Source organism: Hypomesus transpacificus, chromosome 19 (assembly GCF_021917145.1).
Source record: "Hypomesus transpacificus isolate Combined female chromosome 19, fHypTra1, whole genome shotgun sequence".
NCBI classification, from domain to species: Eukaryota; Metazoa; Chordata; class Actinopteri; order Osmeriformes; family Osmeridae; genus Hypomesus; species Hypomesus transpacificus.
The window spans coordinates 3,421,128-3,435,351 of record NC_061078.1 but is presented as its reverse complement, the minus strand read 5'-3'; the positions used below and the strand labels follow the sequence as shown (position 1 = coordinate 3,435,351).

General features: G+C 44.1%; 2 protein-coding genes across 2 annotated transcripts; one reads left to right on the top strand and one right to left on the bottom strand.

Moving 5' to 3' along the window:
- Positions 1-141: 141 nt before the first annotated feature.
- Positions 142-7,199, bottom strand: amfrb (autocrine motility factor receptor b). The gene is made up of 14 exons (XM_047042451.1): positions 7,035-7,199; positions 5,953-6,303; positions 5,763-5,855; positions 5,445-5,609; positions 4,469-4,621; positions 4,286-4,326; positions 3,872-4,004; positions 3,493-3,626; positions 3,221-3,331; positions 2,907-3,106; positions 2,700-2,803; positions 2,339-2,473; positions 2,008-2,201; positions 142-1,843 (listed from the first exon to the last, which is right to left on the bottom strand). The coding sequence occupies exons 2-14, from the start codon at positions 6,208-6,210 to the stop codon at positions 1,693-1,695; spliced, it is 1,872 nt and encodes a 623-aa protein (XP_046898407.1). The 5' UTR covers positions 6,211-6,303; positions 7,035-7,199; the 3' UTR covers positions 142-1,692.
- Positions 7,200-10,016: 2,817 nt separating this feature from the next.
- On the top strand, positions 10,017-12,308 carry si:dkey-148a17.6 (uncharacterized protein LOC108190685 homolog). The gene has a single exon (XM_047041975.1). The coding sequence runs from the start codon at positions 10,550-10,552 to the stop codon at positions 11,633-11,635; it is 1,086 nt and encodes a 361-aa protein (XP_046897931.1). The 5' UTR covers positions 10,017-10,549; the 3' UTR covers positions 11,636-12,308.
- Positions 12,309-14,224: the final 1,916 nt, after the last annotated feature.

The window sequence follows — 14,224 nt, the reverse complement described above, 5'->3', positions numbered from 1 at the left end:
GATGACGGTGTGATGCAATGCAAATGTTTTCATTGGAAAAAAAATCTTAAGTAACTGGCGCCCGTTCTAGCGGGGATTACAACATGAATTCCATAAATGGTACATTTGGCAACATTGGGGATTCAAGACCAGAAACAAATATTCTCGTTAAAAGCTGCAGAGAAGCTGTTTATTTAGTCTCAATGTATTAATCGTACATTTTTTACAAAAACTACATTATTTACAGGATTAATCCATATTTGAACCATTCGTGATTTAGGCACAAAAAGACAAGCAAGCTTAGTCCAAAAAGTTTTGATTCGATTACATATGCAATGGTTACAAAAATAAGCTGTGAATAGGAAAATATGCAATGGATATGATAATACAAATAGCTGAATAGTTCAAATCAAACAAACATTGTGTTTTAGTTATAACTTTCTCTTGTCAACAAACGAGTTATCTGAATTCACAATAAGGACTTCCACATATTATTAAACAATAAATGAAAGAAAATAAAACTAAAGATACATGTCACAAAATATCTGCTAGTTGTGGAAGTCCATGGGATGCTCTTTGGGATATTGCGGAAGAAAACAAACACCCTCCCCACAACACATGCAAAGTAACTCAAAATGGGGTATTTGGCATTCTGTACAAGGGAAATCAAACAACATCAAGGATGTGCACATTTTTCTGATAATAAACCAGGTTATGTATGAAGTGTAGGAGAACCCTACAATCTACTGAATTCGTATGAGTTTACATTGTCATGAGCTAAACACTTCTCACGGTGCTCAGTAAATACTGTTTGATCTGAAAAGTGGAGACTAAATGTAGTCTGATAACATGATACCAATAACACACCGAATGGTGGATCCCCCTTTCTGCTCTTAGTGAGTGTGAGTAAGGGTCGAGTGGGTTTGAAGCCTGCCGTCTGTCCAGATAGTTTGCACAGGCAGATATGATACTTACCACACCAGGACATGTTCTCCTTGGTCAGAACATTCACACTCCAGCATTATGTAGTTCAGTACATTCATAAAGTTTTTTTTACAAAGAGGCCGCAATACTAAAGTGACATTCGCTTGGTCAAAACCAAGAACTAAAAGTATACAATGTATGTTTTCATGTCATCACCATCACCTATTCTTAATTCACAGTTGAAAATGATTTCTAGAAAATAACAACAACAAATACCAGTTCCATTTCTTCAACTATATAATAAAATCTTCTCCCCAGCCAGTCAGTCCCAAGACTCTGATGTACAGTTAAAACTGAAGCTGATGGTTGCAATGTGCAACAATGAAATGAAGGGGGCGGTGTTGAAATAGCTCCACAGCCTCTATACTCATATACTTCTCCATGCCCCCCCCCCCCCCCCCCCCCCCCCCCCCCCCCCCCCCCCCCCCCCACACACACACACACACACGCCCACACACACACGCCCATGTAGTGTATACCCTTATGAAAGCTCAGATGCACAGGCCACTCCTGTTTCTGGCAGGTCTTTCTAAAGGCAGTCTAAAGCAGCCCACCCCCCCACTGCAGCCATGCTCAGAACACTGGTTAAAAATCACGTTTGTGTAGGTATTTCCGTGGATCATTTTGAATGTGGGACTAGCTCTTTCAGGGCCTCTCAAAGTGAGTGTGGTGGCCACTCTGGAGGGCGTCTGGAGGCTGGTCTGAGCGCGTGGGCACGTGAGCTGGGTCTCAGGGAGCTGGGTCCTGGTGGTTTTCGTTGCGTCTCTCTGCTGCCGCGGCTGCCAGGGTCCTGTGTCTGAGCAGGTTGGTGTCAGGCCCGTCGTCCTCCAGTCTGGGCGGGTTCTCCTCTTCTTCCTCTGGGCTCTTACTCAGGTATCTCCTACAAGGGAACGTACAAGTGGGTCTTACTGAATGCAGTCGCTCCCATTGTGGTTGCAAGAACAAGTCATGGGACATTTCCAAAAGAAAGAGACGGTTGTGAAAGACGTACTGAAAAGGGGGTACCTTTATTTTGAAAGTTTGGTTGTTACTTTGTTTTTGTACCTGCGTGCTTGCTGCAAGAGTTCATCCTTCCTCTGCATTAACATCTTCTGTCTCTCCTCGGCCGACTTGGAGAAGCGGCTGCCTCTGACCTCAAGGTTGTCTAGCTCGCTGGGCCTGGCATGCTCCCCCCCTCCACTGGCCCCAGCTGGCTCTTCTGAGGCAGGGCCACCCTGCAGTGCGGCTCGTTCTGAAGGCTGAGGCCAAAACAACCACGTTTAATCAGCCTCCAATCGGAGAAATAACCAAAGCTGTCTCAGCAAATCCTTCCCGATGCTCACCATCGTCACAGCTGTTTCAGATCGACTGAGGCCCAAACAGCCTCTGTGCTCACCTGTGTAGGGAAGGGCACCTGGATGCGTCCCTCCAAGATGTTGTCAGTGGTGACCTCCACAGAGCGGGTCAGCTGCAGGTCCTGCAGCACCAGGTGGTAGGGCACCTGGGGGAACATCTCCTGGATCTGGTGGGCCTGCGGAAGAGGGAGGAGAAGGAAATACTACATTACCCAGAAGCCAGATAAATCGTTACCAAGCCAACAAATGAAACCAACAACAACATACCGACATTGTCAAAACCTTACTTCAACTGAAAATGAAGAGGAGTTAAATCACAATCCCTCTGAACACGAAAGGTCAGATTTTGAAGGACATGAACATCGAGGTGTAAGGGATGAAACGGTGACACCGCTAACTCACCATGGCATTCAGCTGAGAGTTGTGGGCCTGAGCGATGCCCAGGAGGTTGGTGGTGTGCATCACCTCAACTGAAAAACTGGGCAGCCAACTGGCAATGCGGGATCCTGGAAGAAGAAGACACATGGTCACAAAACAACACTACCTTGGTTTTACCTATGCAGGCCTAGGAGTCTGGATGTAGTCACTCTCGTCCCTACTGGGCCTCACCATCGAAGTGGAAGAAGTGGTTGTGATGGTTGATGTGTGGCCTGGCATCTGCAGCGGGCCCTCCGGGGCCCATGTTATCCTCCAGGGGCCCCCCTGGGTGCTGCTGGGCCCGTGCCTGGCCCCCATCTCCGTTGATGTTCAGGGACATCCGACAAGTAGGGCACGAGGTGTCCTGCTCCAGCCAGGAGCGTAGGCAGGAGCTGAGACAAACAAGGACATCAATATACGACAGATATTCCCTTGGCCGGTCAGTCCACAAATCATCCCTTTGTGAAAGATTGGCATCCGGAGTAAGGAAGTAAGATTGATCTTACTTGTGGAAGAGATGGCCACAGGGCAGCTTGCGTGCAGTCTGCATGGCATCCCAGCAGATGGCACAGTCGTCGTTGTTGGCAGTGAGCTCCTCTGATGTGGCCACTGCAAACCTGTATGGATACATGGCAGATATCACATTTAGAAAACTGTAAATCATTCAAGGAAACTCCTACACCCTGGCTCCTTAGCAAGGCCATGTTCTCCGGTGAATACATCCCAAAATGTTGAAGAGAAAGAATCTTGAACTTGTTGTTATTGTGAGCTGGCAGACCTGGCCTCCATGTTGTCGATGACGCGCAGGTAGTTCTTGTGGCGGCGAATGCGACGCTGGACCTCGTGGAAGAGGTAGCGCAGCTGCATGAAGATGACTAGACTGGCCATGGACAGCCAGATGTTCCCAAACAGCTGAGATGATAAAGAGGAGAGATCAAACATGAACAAAATAACAAATTCAGCTCTCCGTGCGTTAATCATTACCGCAGCTAATTTAGCCAGCCTTTTTTAGAGGCTACTGTGACCCTCATGACCTGGAAGCAATAGCTCTGTTACTGGAAAGTCCAAGGCTACCAGCTTTTCTTTCTAGCACACTCTTATTGAGTTATAGTACTCCAATAAGGCCTACAGGGGGCACTCTGCTTATCCTCTCTTACCAGCATGTGGATGTGGTGCATTAGGTCCAGGGACAGCATAGTCAGCTCCATGATGAAGTCTGTGTAGTACACATAGGTGCCCTTGCTCTCCCAGGTCCCAGGGTGGTTCAGATCCCACAAGTGAATAGAATACCTGGAAAAACACAAATGCATAGGTGCTTATCGACATGGCTAAGATGTATATGTATAATAATGTCTTGGTAAGTAATGAACAAGTCGCTTTTCCGAATAGAGCTTTAGGTAATCACCCCCTGATCACTCTTGTTAGCACAAAGCGGCCTTTCAGCTGGTTCCCATGGCAACAGAGGAAAAACAAACTGCTGGCTAATAAAAGAGCTAGGTCATTCTAAATCTGCATATGTCATGTAATCAGGGTTGCTTGGTCAAGTGCAAAGGTAGATAGCAAACACTTACCGCATGATGACATGCCCTGTTCGTACAGTCACCAATAGACACTGTAGTAGAGGGGTTTGAAACAGGGTTGGATTTAGAAATGAGTCCGAGTAGAAAAAATGAGTAGTAAATACATAAACCCTTCCTCAACACAATAGTGTACGATGACTTCAGAGGTAAAGGGGGTGGGGGGAGAAATCTCACCTCGGCAGCCATGAAGGAGAGGGTGTGCATCCCATGGAGCGCTCCCAACAGGCCACACACCACAGCCAGGCCACAGCAGCCCAGCAGCAGAGACACCAGCAGGGCCAGGACACGGACGTGGCTGTTCATGGGAGTGGTGGGGGAGAAGGACAGCTGCAGGGGAAGGAGGGGGGGGGGGTAGTGTGAGGGAGGGAACACAAATCAACATAAAGTCATATAGTCTGACATGGAAACACATGAGCACTGCTAAGCACAGACTTGACAACAAACGCTTTAGCCAGTTTAGCACTATGATGACATTTGCGTGGTACTTCCACTGAGGAGTAGCTTCCACACAGCGATATCATATTTACACACATTAACAGATAACTAAAGTAGTAAACTCCAGCCTGGTTATGTAATAAAGGGTCAGCACATTACGTCAACAGCAGACATTGACAGCAGATAACACTGGAAAGTACAATGGTCCAGTTTTGACTAGCATCGAAATATCAAGCAAATGGGCTAAACTAAATCTATTTTTCGCAAGGTCTATAATTGTATTCTGAAACATTAGACTAAGTGAGGTCCTGCATGCTGCAAGTACTATTAATAGCGCTGAAAAAGATACTGTGGTAGTCCACTCATTGACTTATGTTATGGTTCAACACGTCATGGCTGTGCCATCCAAAAAGTAGGCCTAGGCTAGCTGCGTCTATGTTTACACTGAAAACAAGTAAATAAGGTCACCCTTCCTAGTGAACAGCCCCCTTATACCCACTCAACTGGCTAAAACTAAACACACGGTACAAAAAACGTTCCCTCATATGACTTTGCTATGCTTCATTAAATATAGCAGTAGCATGTGATACAAATATCCATTTCAAATGCTTTAGATGGCATGCCTTTTCACTGCAACCGCACAAACCATCTCAAATGTGGAACAGTCTGAGCCCTCTAAAAGCATATGCCCCCAGTGCCAGAGGGTGAGACGTACATATTCAAAGCGGTCCTTGCAGAGCTGGACCATGAGGTGGAGGAAGACCAGGGCAGAAAACCACAGACACCACATGACCACCTCCTCCACCGTCTGCACGTTCAGCACCCCAAAGATGAAGATGAACTTGTAGAAGATAAAGTTCCAGAACTTATCCTTCAGGTGCTGAGGGGAAGAGAAAGAGTCCGTAAGAAGGGGGAAAGGCTCTATTCAGAAAAGGTGTACACTTAGGGGAAAACAAACAGTCTACTAACAAAACAATGTTTAGAAAACATCAACAACATAGTGTCAGTCTGTCAGACATCCCTGATCAGTCACCTGTTTCTCGCTGACCCGGAGGGGCCCAAACACAATACACTGGATCATCTTGGCGATCAGCATCAGAGAGCAGCAAGCTGTGTTGACCAACACCTGAGGATATAGAGTGCATGAGCACCTTTCCATTCTTGAACAAACTGACATCAGATTTGTAACCATATCCAACTGTCTTGAGTAGCCTATAACTCACCCATACAAACAGACTGTCAGCCACAAGGTACCCCAGAACTGTGGATGCCAAGTCTTTGTCCCCAGTATCACCACTAAGGTCTTCAATGTCTACACCAGAGGGAATGGGTGAAGGCTCATCCATATCTGAGACCTCATACCCAGGATCTGTCACAGTGGTGTAGGCGCTGAAAATGCTACCAGCAAGCAGGGCCACACTCAGCGCTGTGTAGGTTTGCAGACTGGGCCAAGGAAACCTCTCCAAAAACAGCAGAGGCATGGTTGAGGTTGGACTTCTCTTTCACCAGACTTGGGAGGTAAATTGGCTCGATACCAGTTACCAAAACACCCCAGCTTTGTCTAGCCGGAAGTCCTGAAAGAGCAGAAACCAAACAAACTTAGCATTTCACATGGTCTAGAAAACCAGTTATGTACAGCCCAACTATAAATTAGCATATTTGAAACAAAACGGTTGTCTCCTTCCATGTGGACGTGATCCCCAAGTGTATTTAGTTTGTTTGACAAGTTAACACTGGTGCCACATTGTTTAACTAGCTACAGTCGCAATTGACGTTACATTCAAAACCAGTGACAACCACAATGCAACCATAGCCAAATGTTGTTCAAATCATTCAAAATAAATTTTACTTCGGTCCTAAAGTACCTTATATAAGACAGACAGTTCGCTTATTAGTACAGACGAATGACTAACTAGCTAGCTTGTGTTGGCTAACGTGTACAGTAGCTAGTTTTTCATTTTTCACGTTTCAGTACTGTAATGTAGCTACTGTAGGGCTAGCTAACACCTAAAGAATAACAAACGCATTTCTAAATGTTCTAAAACATGTCCAACGGTCGGCTGGCCAATTTATTGAGCTAGAAAATACTATCAACTCGCAGGGTATATAGCTATATTACAGGGTATATAGGTATATTTCTACAAATTCCCTTTCACAACACTCGCTAACAGCTCAAGCAGTCAGACATTGCTAACGCGTTAGTTAGCTACAGTAGGGTAGCTAGCTAGCTACTGTAAATACACCAAGCTTACACAAAGGTGAACTATTTTCTAGGCACCCAAATATGTCTCTAAACCTTTCTTACTGTTTTAAGTTGACAGTTTAGTCCAGCGAAGTGCTGTTAAATTACAAAAGCAATGCTTCGCTATGTTGACATCATCATTGTTATATTTAAGCGAAACAAGTCACCAGACTGTAAACTAGCTGGCTAGCTAGCTAGCTCCAGACGTCTGAGTTTCTAAGCAACGTCATCCACACAGCTGTCAAAATAAAAGTCTCAGAATTGGTAGTACAGATGAATGGGCTACTTGCATTTTAAAGCCAGGCTCGTTACTGTTTTAATCTTTATTTGATGGCATGATCAATATTATTCATTGTCATTGTGCGCCTTTTTTCATTTCCACGCACAACAAACGTAAGCTTGTCTACTAACCTACCATGGAGCAAGGCAAAAGGCAGCAAAACAAATATTTTCGAAAAAAGTTTTGAAAGGTTGATGAAATAATAAAATAAAACTTGAGAGCCCTGCACAAGAGCCCGTTTACGTAGAGCCTGTCCACTCCCTATTAAGCCCAAATGTACCGAATTTTGTTGCAGTTCCACCACCAGAGTTCCAGTGGGAGTGATCGCGGTCGAGTGCAAAATGAACGGGAGTCTAAGGAGGTAAACGGCTAACTGGTCTCTTTCACCTAATTGTCGTTGAGAAATCTCATATTTGATTGTAGTTTTTGCATGTTCAACATGGATTATAACTCGAAAGTTAAATGAACGAGTACTTATGTCCTTTCGATTTCTTACATCAGGGGTCGGCAAGTAACTTGGGCCACGGGCCAGTATTTTTCCTCGCCACTAGACGGCGGGCCAGAGTCTGGGTTACTGCCTATTTAGACGCTGCGATAGGTGCCCTTGCGATACGTGCACTCGCAACAACTAGGCCTATATGGAGAATGGGTATGTCTACTACAAATAGCTAACGATAATAAACCATGTGCATGAGCCCATTGGTGGTCTGTTAACGAACTGTATCAACATGGTCGTCACTGTCATCCCAACGTGGTGGGTCGTCATCGTTGGTGCACATAAATACTGTCATCAAGTGAGAATAGGATTACTAGGACCTAGTCAAGGTTTTAATGTGAGGTGAAATCGGAACTTCACATTAATGCGAGCAAAAATTTAATTTTTTACCTGGCTTTTTCAGTTCCTCCTGGGATCTTATCCCTTCCATTTTATTTTTTTCGCTTCAGCTTAATCTAGCTAACTCCCTCCACAACAATAAATTATGGTTTGTGTTTGAGAAACATGCGCGACAACTGAACTGCACTTTTTAATGCACGGTCTGATCATGCGCTTAATTAGATTAAAACATAATGTAGCCTATTAGCTTACTTTTCAGTCACACAGTAACTTAACAAACTTAAGGCATATCCTGTTATTCGGTGTGTGAAAAAAACAAAGAGAAAGCAGGCGATCTTCTGGCCCAATTTATAAGCGGGCAAAGCGGCCCACCGTGAATTCTCCCTATTCTCCCGATGGCCATTCCGGGCCTGAAACTATAAATTAATAAGCAATGTCGTGGGGGGTGCTATCGGGGTGCTTTGGTCTTTCTTGGGGGTGCTGAAGCACCTGCTAGCCCCTTCCTAGCGCTGCCATAGAGAGCGCTGCCCATGATTACTAACCATAACTGTGCTTTCACCTCAGGCGATCTGTCAGCCGTGAGGTGTAGCGATCATATGGTAGCGATGACATGGCGAAAAAATACTTCAGAAAAGTCAATAAGTGTATTCGACTTCATGCAGCGACGGCAGCGCCGACAGCCGGCTGCCTTGAAGCTGAGAATGCCATTGGTTACTTCAAGTCAACCGGGCTGCAGGCGACGCCGGCGCTGCATGAAGTCGACAACATCTAATGACACCATACCCAGTTTCCGGTTTCAAAATAAAAGTCGACGGGGAAAAAAACGTTATAAAAAATATATAATTGGAAATATTTTGACGGGCCAAATAAAATCGCTGGCGGGCCACAATTGGCCCGCGGGCCGCCTGTTGCCGACCCCTGTCTTACATGGTAAGTCGTTGTTGCCCACAACACGCTAGCATTCTGCTAACGAATGCTGATTGGTTACTGAAGGACTGACTACGACCAGAGATCCCGCTTGATGGCATCCGAAGCAGAACCAGCATGTCAGAGCATTAGCAACATTGGCAACAACATTAGCAAACCAAAACTATTTTCTAGCATTGTGTATTGACAGGGAGAGCCTACCCTGTCAGCTCTCTTGTCAATGCCCCGAGAGAAAAATGGAAGTGACCAGAGCTTGCCGTGAAGCAGTATCTCTGGCCTACAATGTGTATGACGTAATTTACATTCTAAAAGGCTTTTTAGAACAAAGAGGCGACTTTAAAAATGTAACACCCAGCAGTGTGTATTTTTTTGCCTCCCCTGTTGAATTCAACATTCAAATTACTAGACAAAAAATGATATCGTGAGAAAAGTGGATTTTGAGGGGTTTGAGGGCTCCATAGACATCCATTCATTCTGCACTCGACCGTTAGCGCCCTTATATGGAACTAGAGGGGAACTGCAACCAGTTCAGAAGTACCCGAGTGGCAGTTCTCCCCATAGATAAAGGCTTTATCTATGGTTCTCCCCATATTAGACGTTCTCTGCCTGCTGCACTCTGCTCTTCTTTAATCTGCAGGGCTACCAACTCTCACACATTTCAACCAGTTCACACGCTCTCACGCAACACCTTGTATTTTCTCACGCTGAGAAGGCAACGCCAACCAAGTAGTCCCGCCAACGTTGTAAAAAGTTTTTGGTTGGCCCCACCGAATCTCACTCCAATCTCACTTTTGAAAACTTGGCATCAGAGGCGTTGTTAGACACAAAACTCTACTGGGGCACAGGCCCCTATTCATATCCTTTTTCCATGGTAGTCTGTGTCAACTGGTTAGTTGGGAAATGGCCAGGAAATGGCCTCACACACCCCAAAAAGAGGAACTGGCAAATATGAATAAATATTCACTTAAATCTTTTTTTTCAAATCAATGCTTGAAGCTTTGAATCATGGTAATGTAGTGACCTGGTATAAGGGGTTCTATTTGGTTGGGTGGGAATGTTGTTATGTGTTTAAGTTCCACGTTCTGTGTGTGAAACCTCGCGGGGTTTCGAAGGGGTTAAAACGAGAGGTCATATTCGTTCGGGGCTCTCGGTTCTCCCTGCAATCATTCTCAAGCCAAAGTTGGATATCTGTGTGAGTTAGTGTTTAATGCAGGTGTTGAGGGGGTGCTAGATTATTGACAGGGGGAGCTGCGCAATATATTATAGATATTACAAATACTATTAATAAATGAGCAATATTTTGGGGGTTGCTATTGGGGTAGCCTGGTTTGATGTACATTCATTTCTTCAAATATTGTATTTCTTTACAAGAAAAGGGCACACCTTCTAGTAGCACTGTGTGACAGAAACCACACCGTCTCCGATGTTCCTGAGAAAAACTGCTTTCCTGTTTGTCTGACATGTTAAAGGGAAGTAAAGGATTGCTTGTACAGCAATTTGTTGTCTGTCTAAGATCACTGTCGGCACGCAAGCAGCATGAACCTTTCCACCAGCCCATCGTCCGAAGCCTCGGCCCATGAGGAGAATGGCGCAAGGACCACCGTAGCCTGTGTAATCCTGGGCTTGTCCTTCCTGGTGGGGGCTCCGGGGAACCTGCTGGTCATCTGGACCATCGTGAGGCATGTCAAGCAGCGCTCCCATACCGTGGTGCTCATCCTTCATCTGGCTGTTGCTGACCTGCTGGTGCTCATCACCCTGCCCCTGTGGATATACTCCCTGGCCCACTCCTGGGTCTTTGGACAGGCCTCTTGTAAGGCCATGGTCTACGTTATCAACGCCTGCATGTACAGCAGCGTGTTCCTCATCACCCTCATGAGTGTGGAGCGTTTCGCAGCCATTCGACACCCGTTCGCATCTGCTGTTTGGAGAAGAAAAAAGGCACTGAATGAGTTCCTGTTGGCCATCTGGGCGGCTGCCTTCTTGTTAAGTATACCCGTCATACCCACCCAGGTGCTGTACGGGGACCCTGGGAAAGAGCAGTGCCTATACAGGGAGTACACCTCTGGTGGTCAGGAGGCTGTGTTTCTGCTGCTGGAGACCCTGGTGGGTTACTTGATGCCTCTCTGCATACTGGTGATCTGCTACAGCTGCCTCTGCAGCCGCATCGCCCAGATGACCTTCAAGTCGAAGCGGAAGTCCACGTGTCTCATTGCCAGCGTGGTGGTGGTGTTCACTCTCTGCTGGACCCCCCACCACGTGGTGAACATTCTCTCGCTCGTTTACCTGGTCGTCAAGGACAACCACCCTGAGGTGGCAGAGCACCTGGAGGGAGCCACGGAGACCATGACCTTCATCGCTGGAGCCATGGTCTTCATCAGCAGCACGGTCAACCCGATACTGTACGTTTTTGCGGCACGATCGTTCCGTAGCTCGCTAAGGGAGACAGGTATCCAGAAGCTGTTCCGACACATTTCCAGCACATCTCCAGGTGAGATGACTAAAGAGCTGTCCTACATGAGTAAGAGGCAGCTGGGCTCTCACACCAACAGCTCCGAAATCGAAACACAGCCAAAGGAGCAAATGAATTCCTCTCTAAATATTCAAGAAAAGGGTTCATCCTGAGATTGAGAGAAAACACTTTTTTTATGTTTCCTTTTTCAGTTTCATGTTTGGGTTAAGGTGCGTCGAATGTAAAATAAATAATTACGTTATTTTTGTAAAATTTTTGTTTGTGTTACTATGCATCTTTGTTAGCATGATCTTGGTAAACATGTATGTTTTCTAAAAGCAGTTGAAGTTTTGGTAACTGTGTGTTGTACTTAAGTGTGAGTATATCTGTCTCATAAGCCCTTTTTCATTTTTAAGTGTTGTTTTAAATGTTAATTTACAGTATCTCTATGTCTAATATTTTTGGTTAAAATAACATCCCGTTTGTAGATTTGTGAGTAGTGTGGTTAATTTATAGCCTGATTATAATTTACATTTTAGTTAAGTGTACAGCATCTGTTTTCTAGTGTTTTTCTTGAACCTCTATTTCTAAACTCCTCCTGGTTTAATATATTATTCCAAGCACAGCTTGGATTCATGGAGCTAGAAATATATATTTCTAAAACATGAATATTAATGTCAAGTTTCTTAACATTTGTAACTCAACACAGATAAAAGTTGGATTCCATGTATAGCCACAATCTGGCGACAGAGTCAGTCACGGTTTCAACTTCCTCAAACTGTCTGTATCATACATATTGCAACATGAAAAGCTGCTTGTGTGCCCTTGAACTTATTAAAAAGGGGAATTGTGTACTAACTATCCTCTGTCACAGTCATATGGAAATCACATCAAAACCCCATACTGGTTTCATACGGGTTAGCTTCACCTATTCGTGATTGTATGCAATGCAATTGTATTTTTAAGGGTAACAAAACTCCTTAAAAGTGTCATCTTGCCCCTTGATGCTTTAAAAAAATACTTAAGGTTGGGGGATTTACCATCAATATGGAATAATGAAATAGATACAATTCCACATTTACTTGCCCAATTTTGTAAATAAGCTTGCTAGTTGCTCCAAAATAGAAATGATCGAGAACAAATAAGTGAGGCTGAAGTTGGTAAATCTACAAAAAGCACATAGAAAAATAACTGATCACTATCTGGTCCAGTGTAGTCTACAGTCCATTAGGTGGCAGTGTTTATGTATATTTTCCCTAACAAACAGGTGATTTTCAAAACATTCACCAAAAAATTATTCGAAACCTGTTGCATCACACTTGTCCATCATCCACCTAAACGTTTTCATTCTCCTTCAATGATGACTCAAGAACACAGTCTTCCTCACAAGAAATATCTCAAATGGATATACTTAAATATAAATTCTGACAAATCAACTCAAAGTTAGAGACAGGGGTCGGGGGGGGGGGCTGTTTCATAATGTTCCGGTAAGCCTGGCTCTATTCAACATGTCCCGCTGTCACTCAACACACACACATCCACACACACACACATACACAGACATGCAGTGGCAGAGCAGGTGTGCTCTGAGTGTTCTTTAATAACTGTTAGAGACAGAGCAGGGCTGCAGATTTTGTGTCAACACAATTACAGCAAAATAAGCTTGTTCTCACCTGTTCCTGAACCAATCGTTTGATTAGTTCATGTCCACATGATGTAAGCTTGACTTTTATGTTAGGAAATTTGTTTAATATCCAGCATCCTTTCCATCTCCGCTCACTACTTTGATGATGTGTTTGGCTTGTCTGATCCTTCACAAAATTAGCAGTGGTTTCAGGTAGAACCATGTGAAAATGATTCCTGTAGGCCCTGAAATTTAGGTCCACGTGTCTATAGTAAATCCCACTGGTTTCACACTGAGGAGTGTTTACTTGATTTTAGTGAGTCAGCATGCAGCAGTCTGAAAGCAATCGTGGAAAAATACATGGAGTAAAAGGTTGGATGTTAAATCCATGGAAAGGAATCTGTCATAGGAGAGGAGAGAGAAGGAGAGGGTAGACGAGGACAGAGAAGCCTAAAACAGCAAAGCAGAGCAAAGTACAATACAGCATATAGAAGCCCTCATTAAGTACTCATCAATGATAAAAACTTATTTTCAATCTTTTGTTCGCAAATACCTTTTAAACCTTTCAAAACTATATATTTATTTATTTTCAAACTTTCGGAACTTTAAACAATTTTATTTTTAGAAACTTTTTTTTGTAAGTTTTTTTTATTTGTCACTTTTTTTCCAAACACAACATGGCACAAAACCGTTCCTAGTTTTTTACAAACTGTTTTCAAAATTATTATTTTCTTTTTCAAAACCAATAAATTCGGTGGTGTTCAAATTTCAATATTAAGTATTCAATACCTTTTAAAATTCCAAACATTGTCTCACTGATTTTCTTCCTTAAATGCAGATTCTCAATGTTTATTTATTTAAAAAAAAAAATATATAAAAGACAAAGATTGGGAATGGGAACCTCTTTTCACCTTAACAATAGGACACTCAAAGGTGGGGCTTGAAGGGGTACAATAGGACACGAGAGATCAGACAAAAGCCCCTCTCCTGTCTCCAGTCCATAGTTACCTGCAGCAGGGAGGGGCCGCGAGATCAACAAAACAGTGAATCCTGGGAAGAATGCCAAAAACAACTAACTCTCATGGTTAAATGCCATTTCGAAATTGTGTTTCAACAGATATTGTCTGAGTGAAGATAC

Excerpts from the sequence above, each read along its gene's own strand:
- si:dkey-148a17.6 (XM_047041975.1), top strand. The coding sequence starts at position 10,550 with ATGAACCTTTCCACCAGCCCATCGTCCGAAGCCTCGGCCCATGAGGAG.
- amfrb (XM_047042451.1), bottom strand. The coding sequence starts at position 6,210 with ATGCCTCTGCTGTTTTTGGAGAGGTTTCCTTGGCCCAGTCTGCAAACC. Across the intron at positions 4,327-4,468 it reads TCTCCTTCATGGCTGCCGAG|TGTCTATTGGTGACTGTACG; the intron begins GTGAGATTTCTC and ends CCTCTACTACAG. Across the intron at positions 3,627-3,871 it reads TGCACCACATCCACATGCTG|CTGTTTGGGAACATCTGGCT; the intron begins GTAAGAGAGGAT and ends TTATCATCTCAG.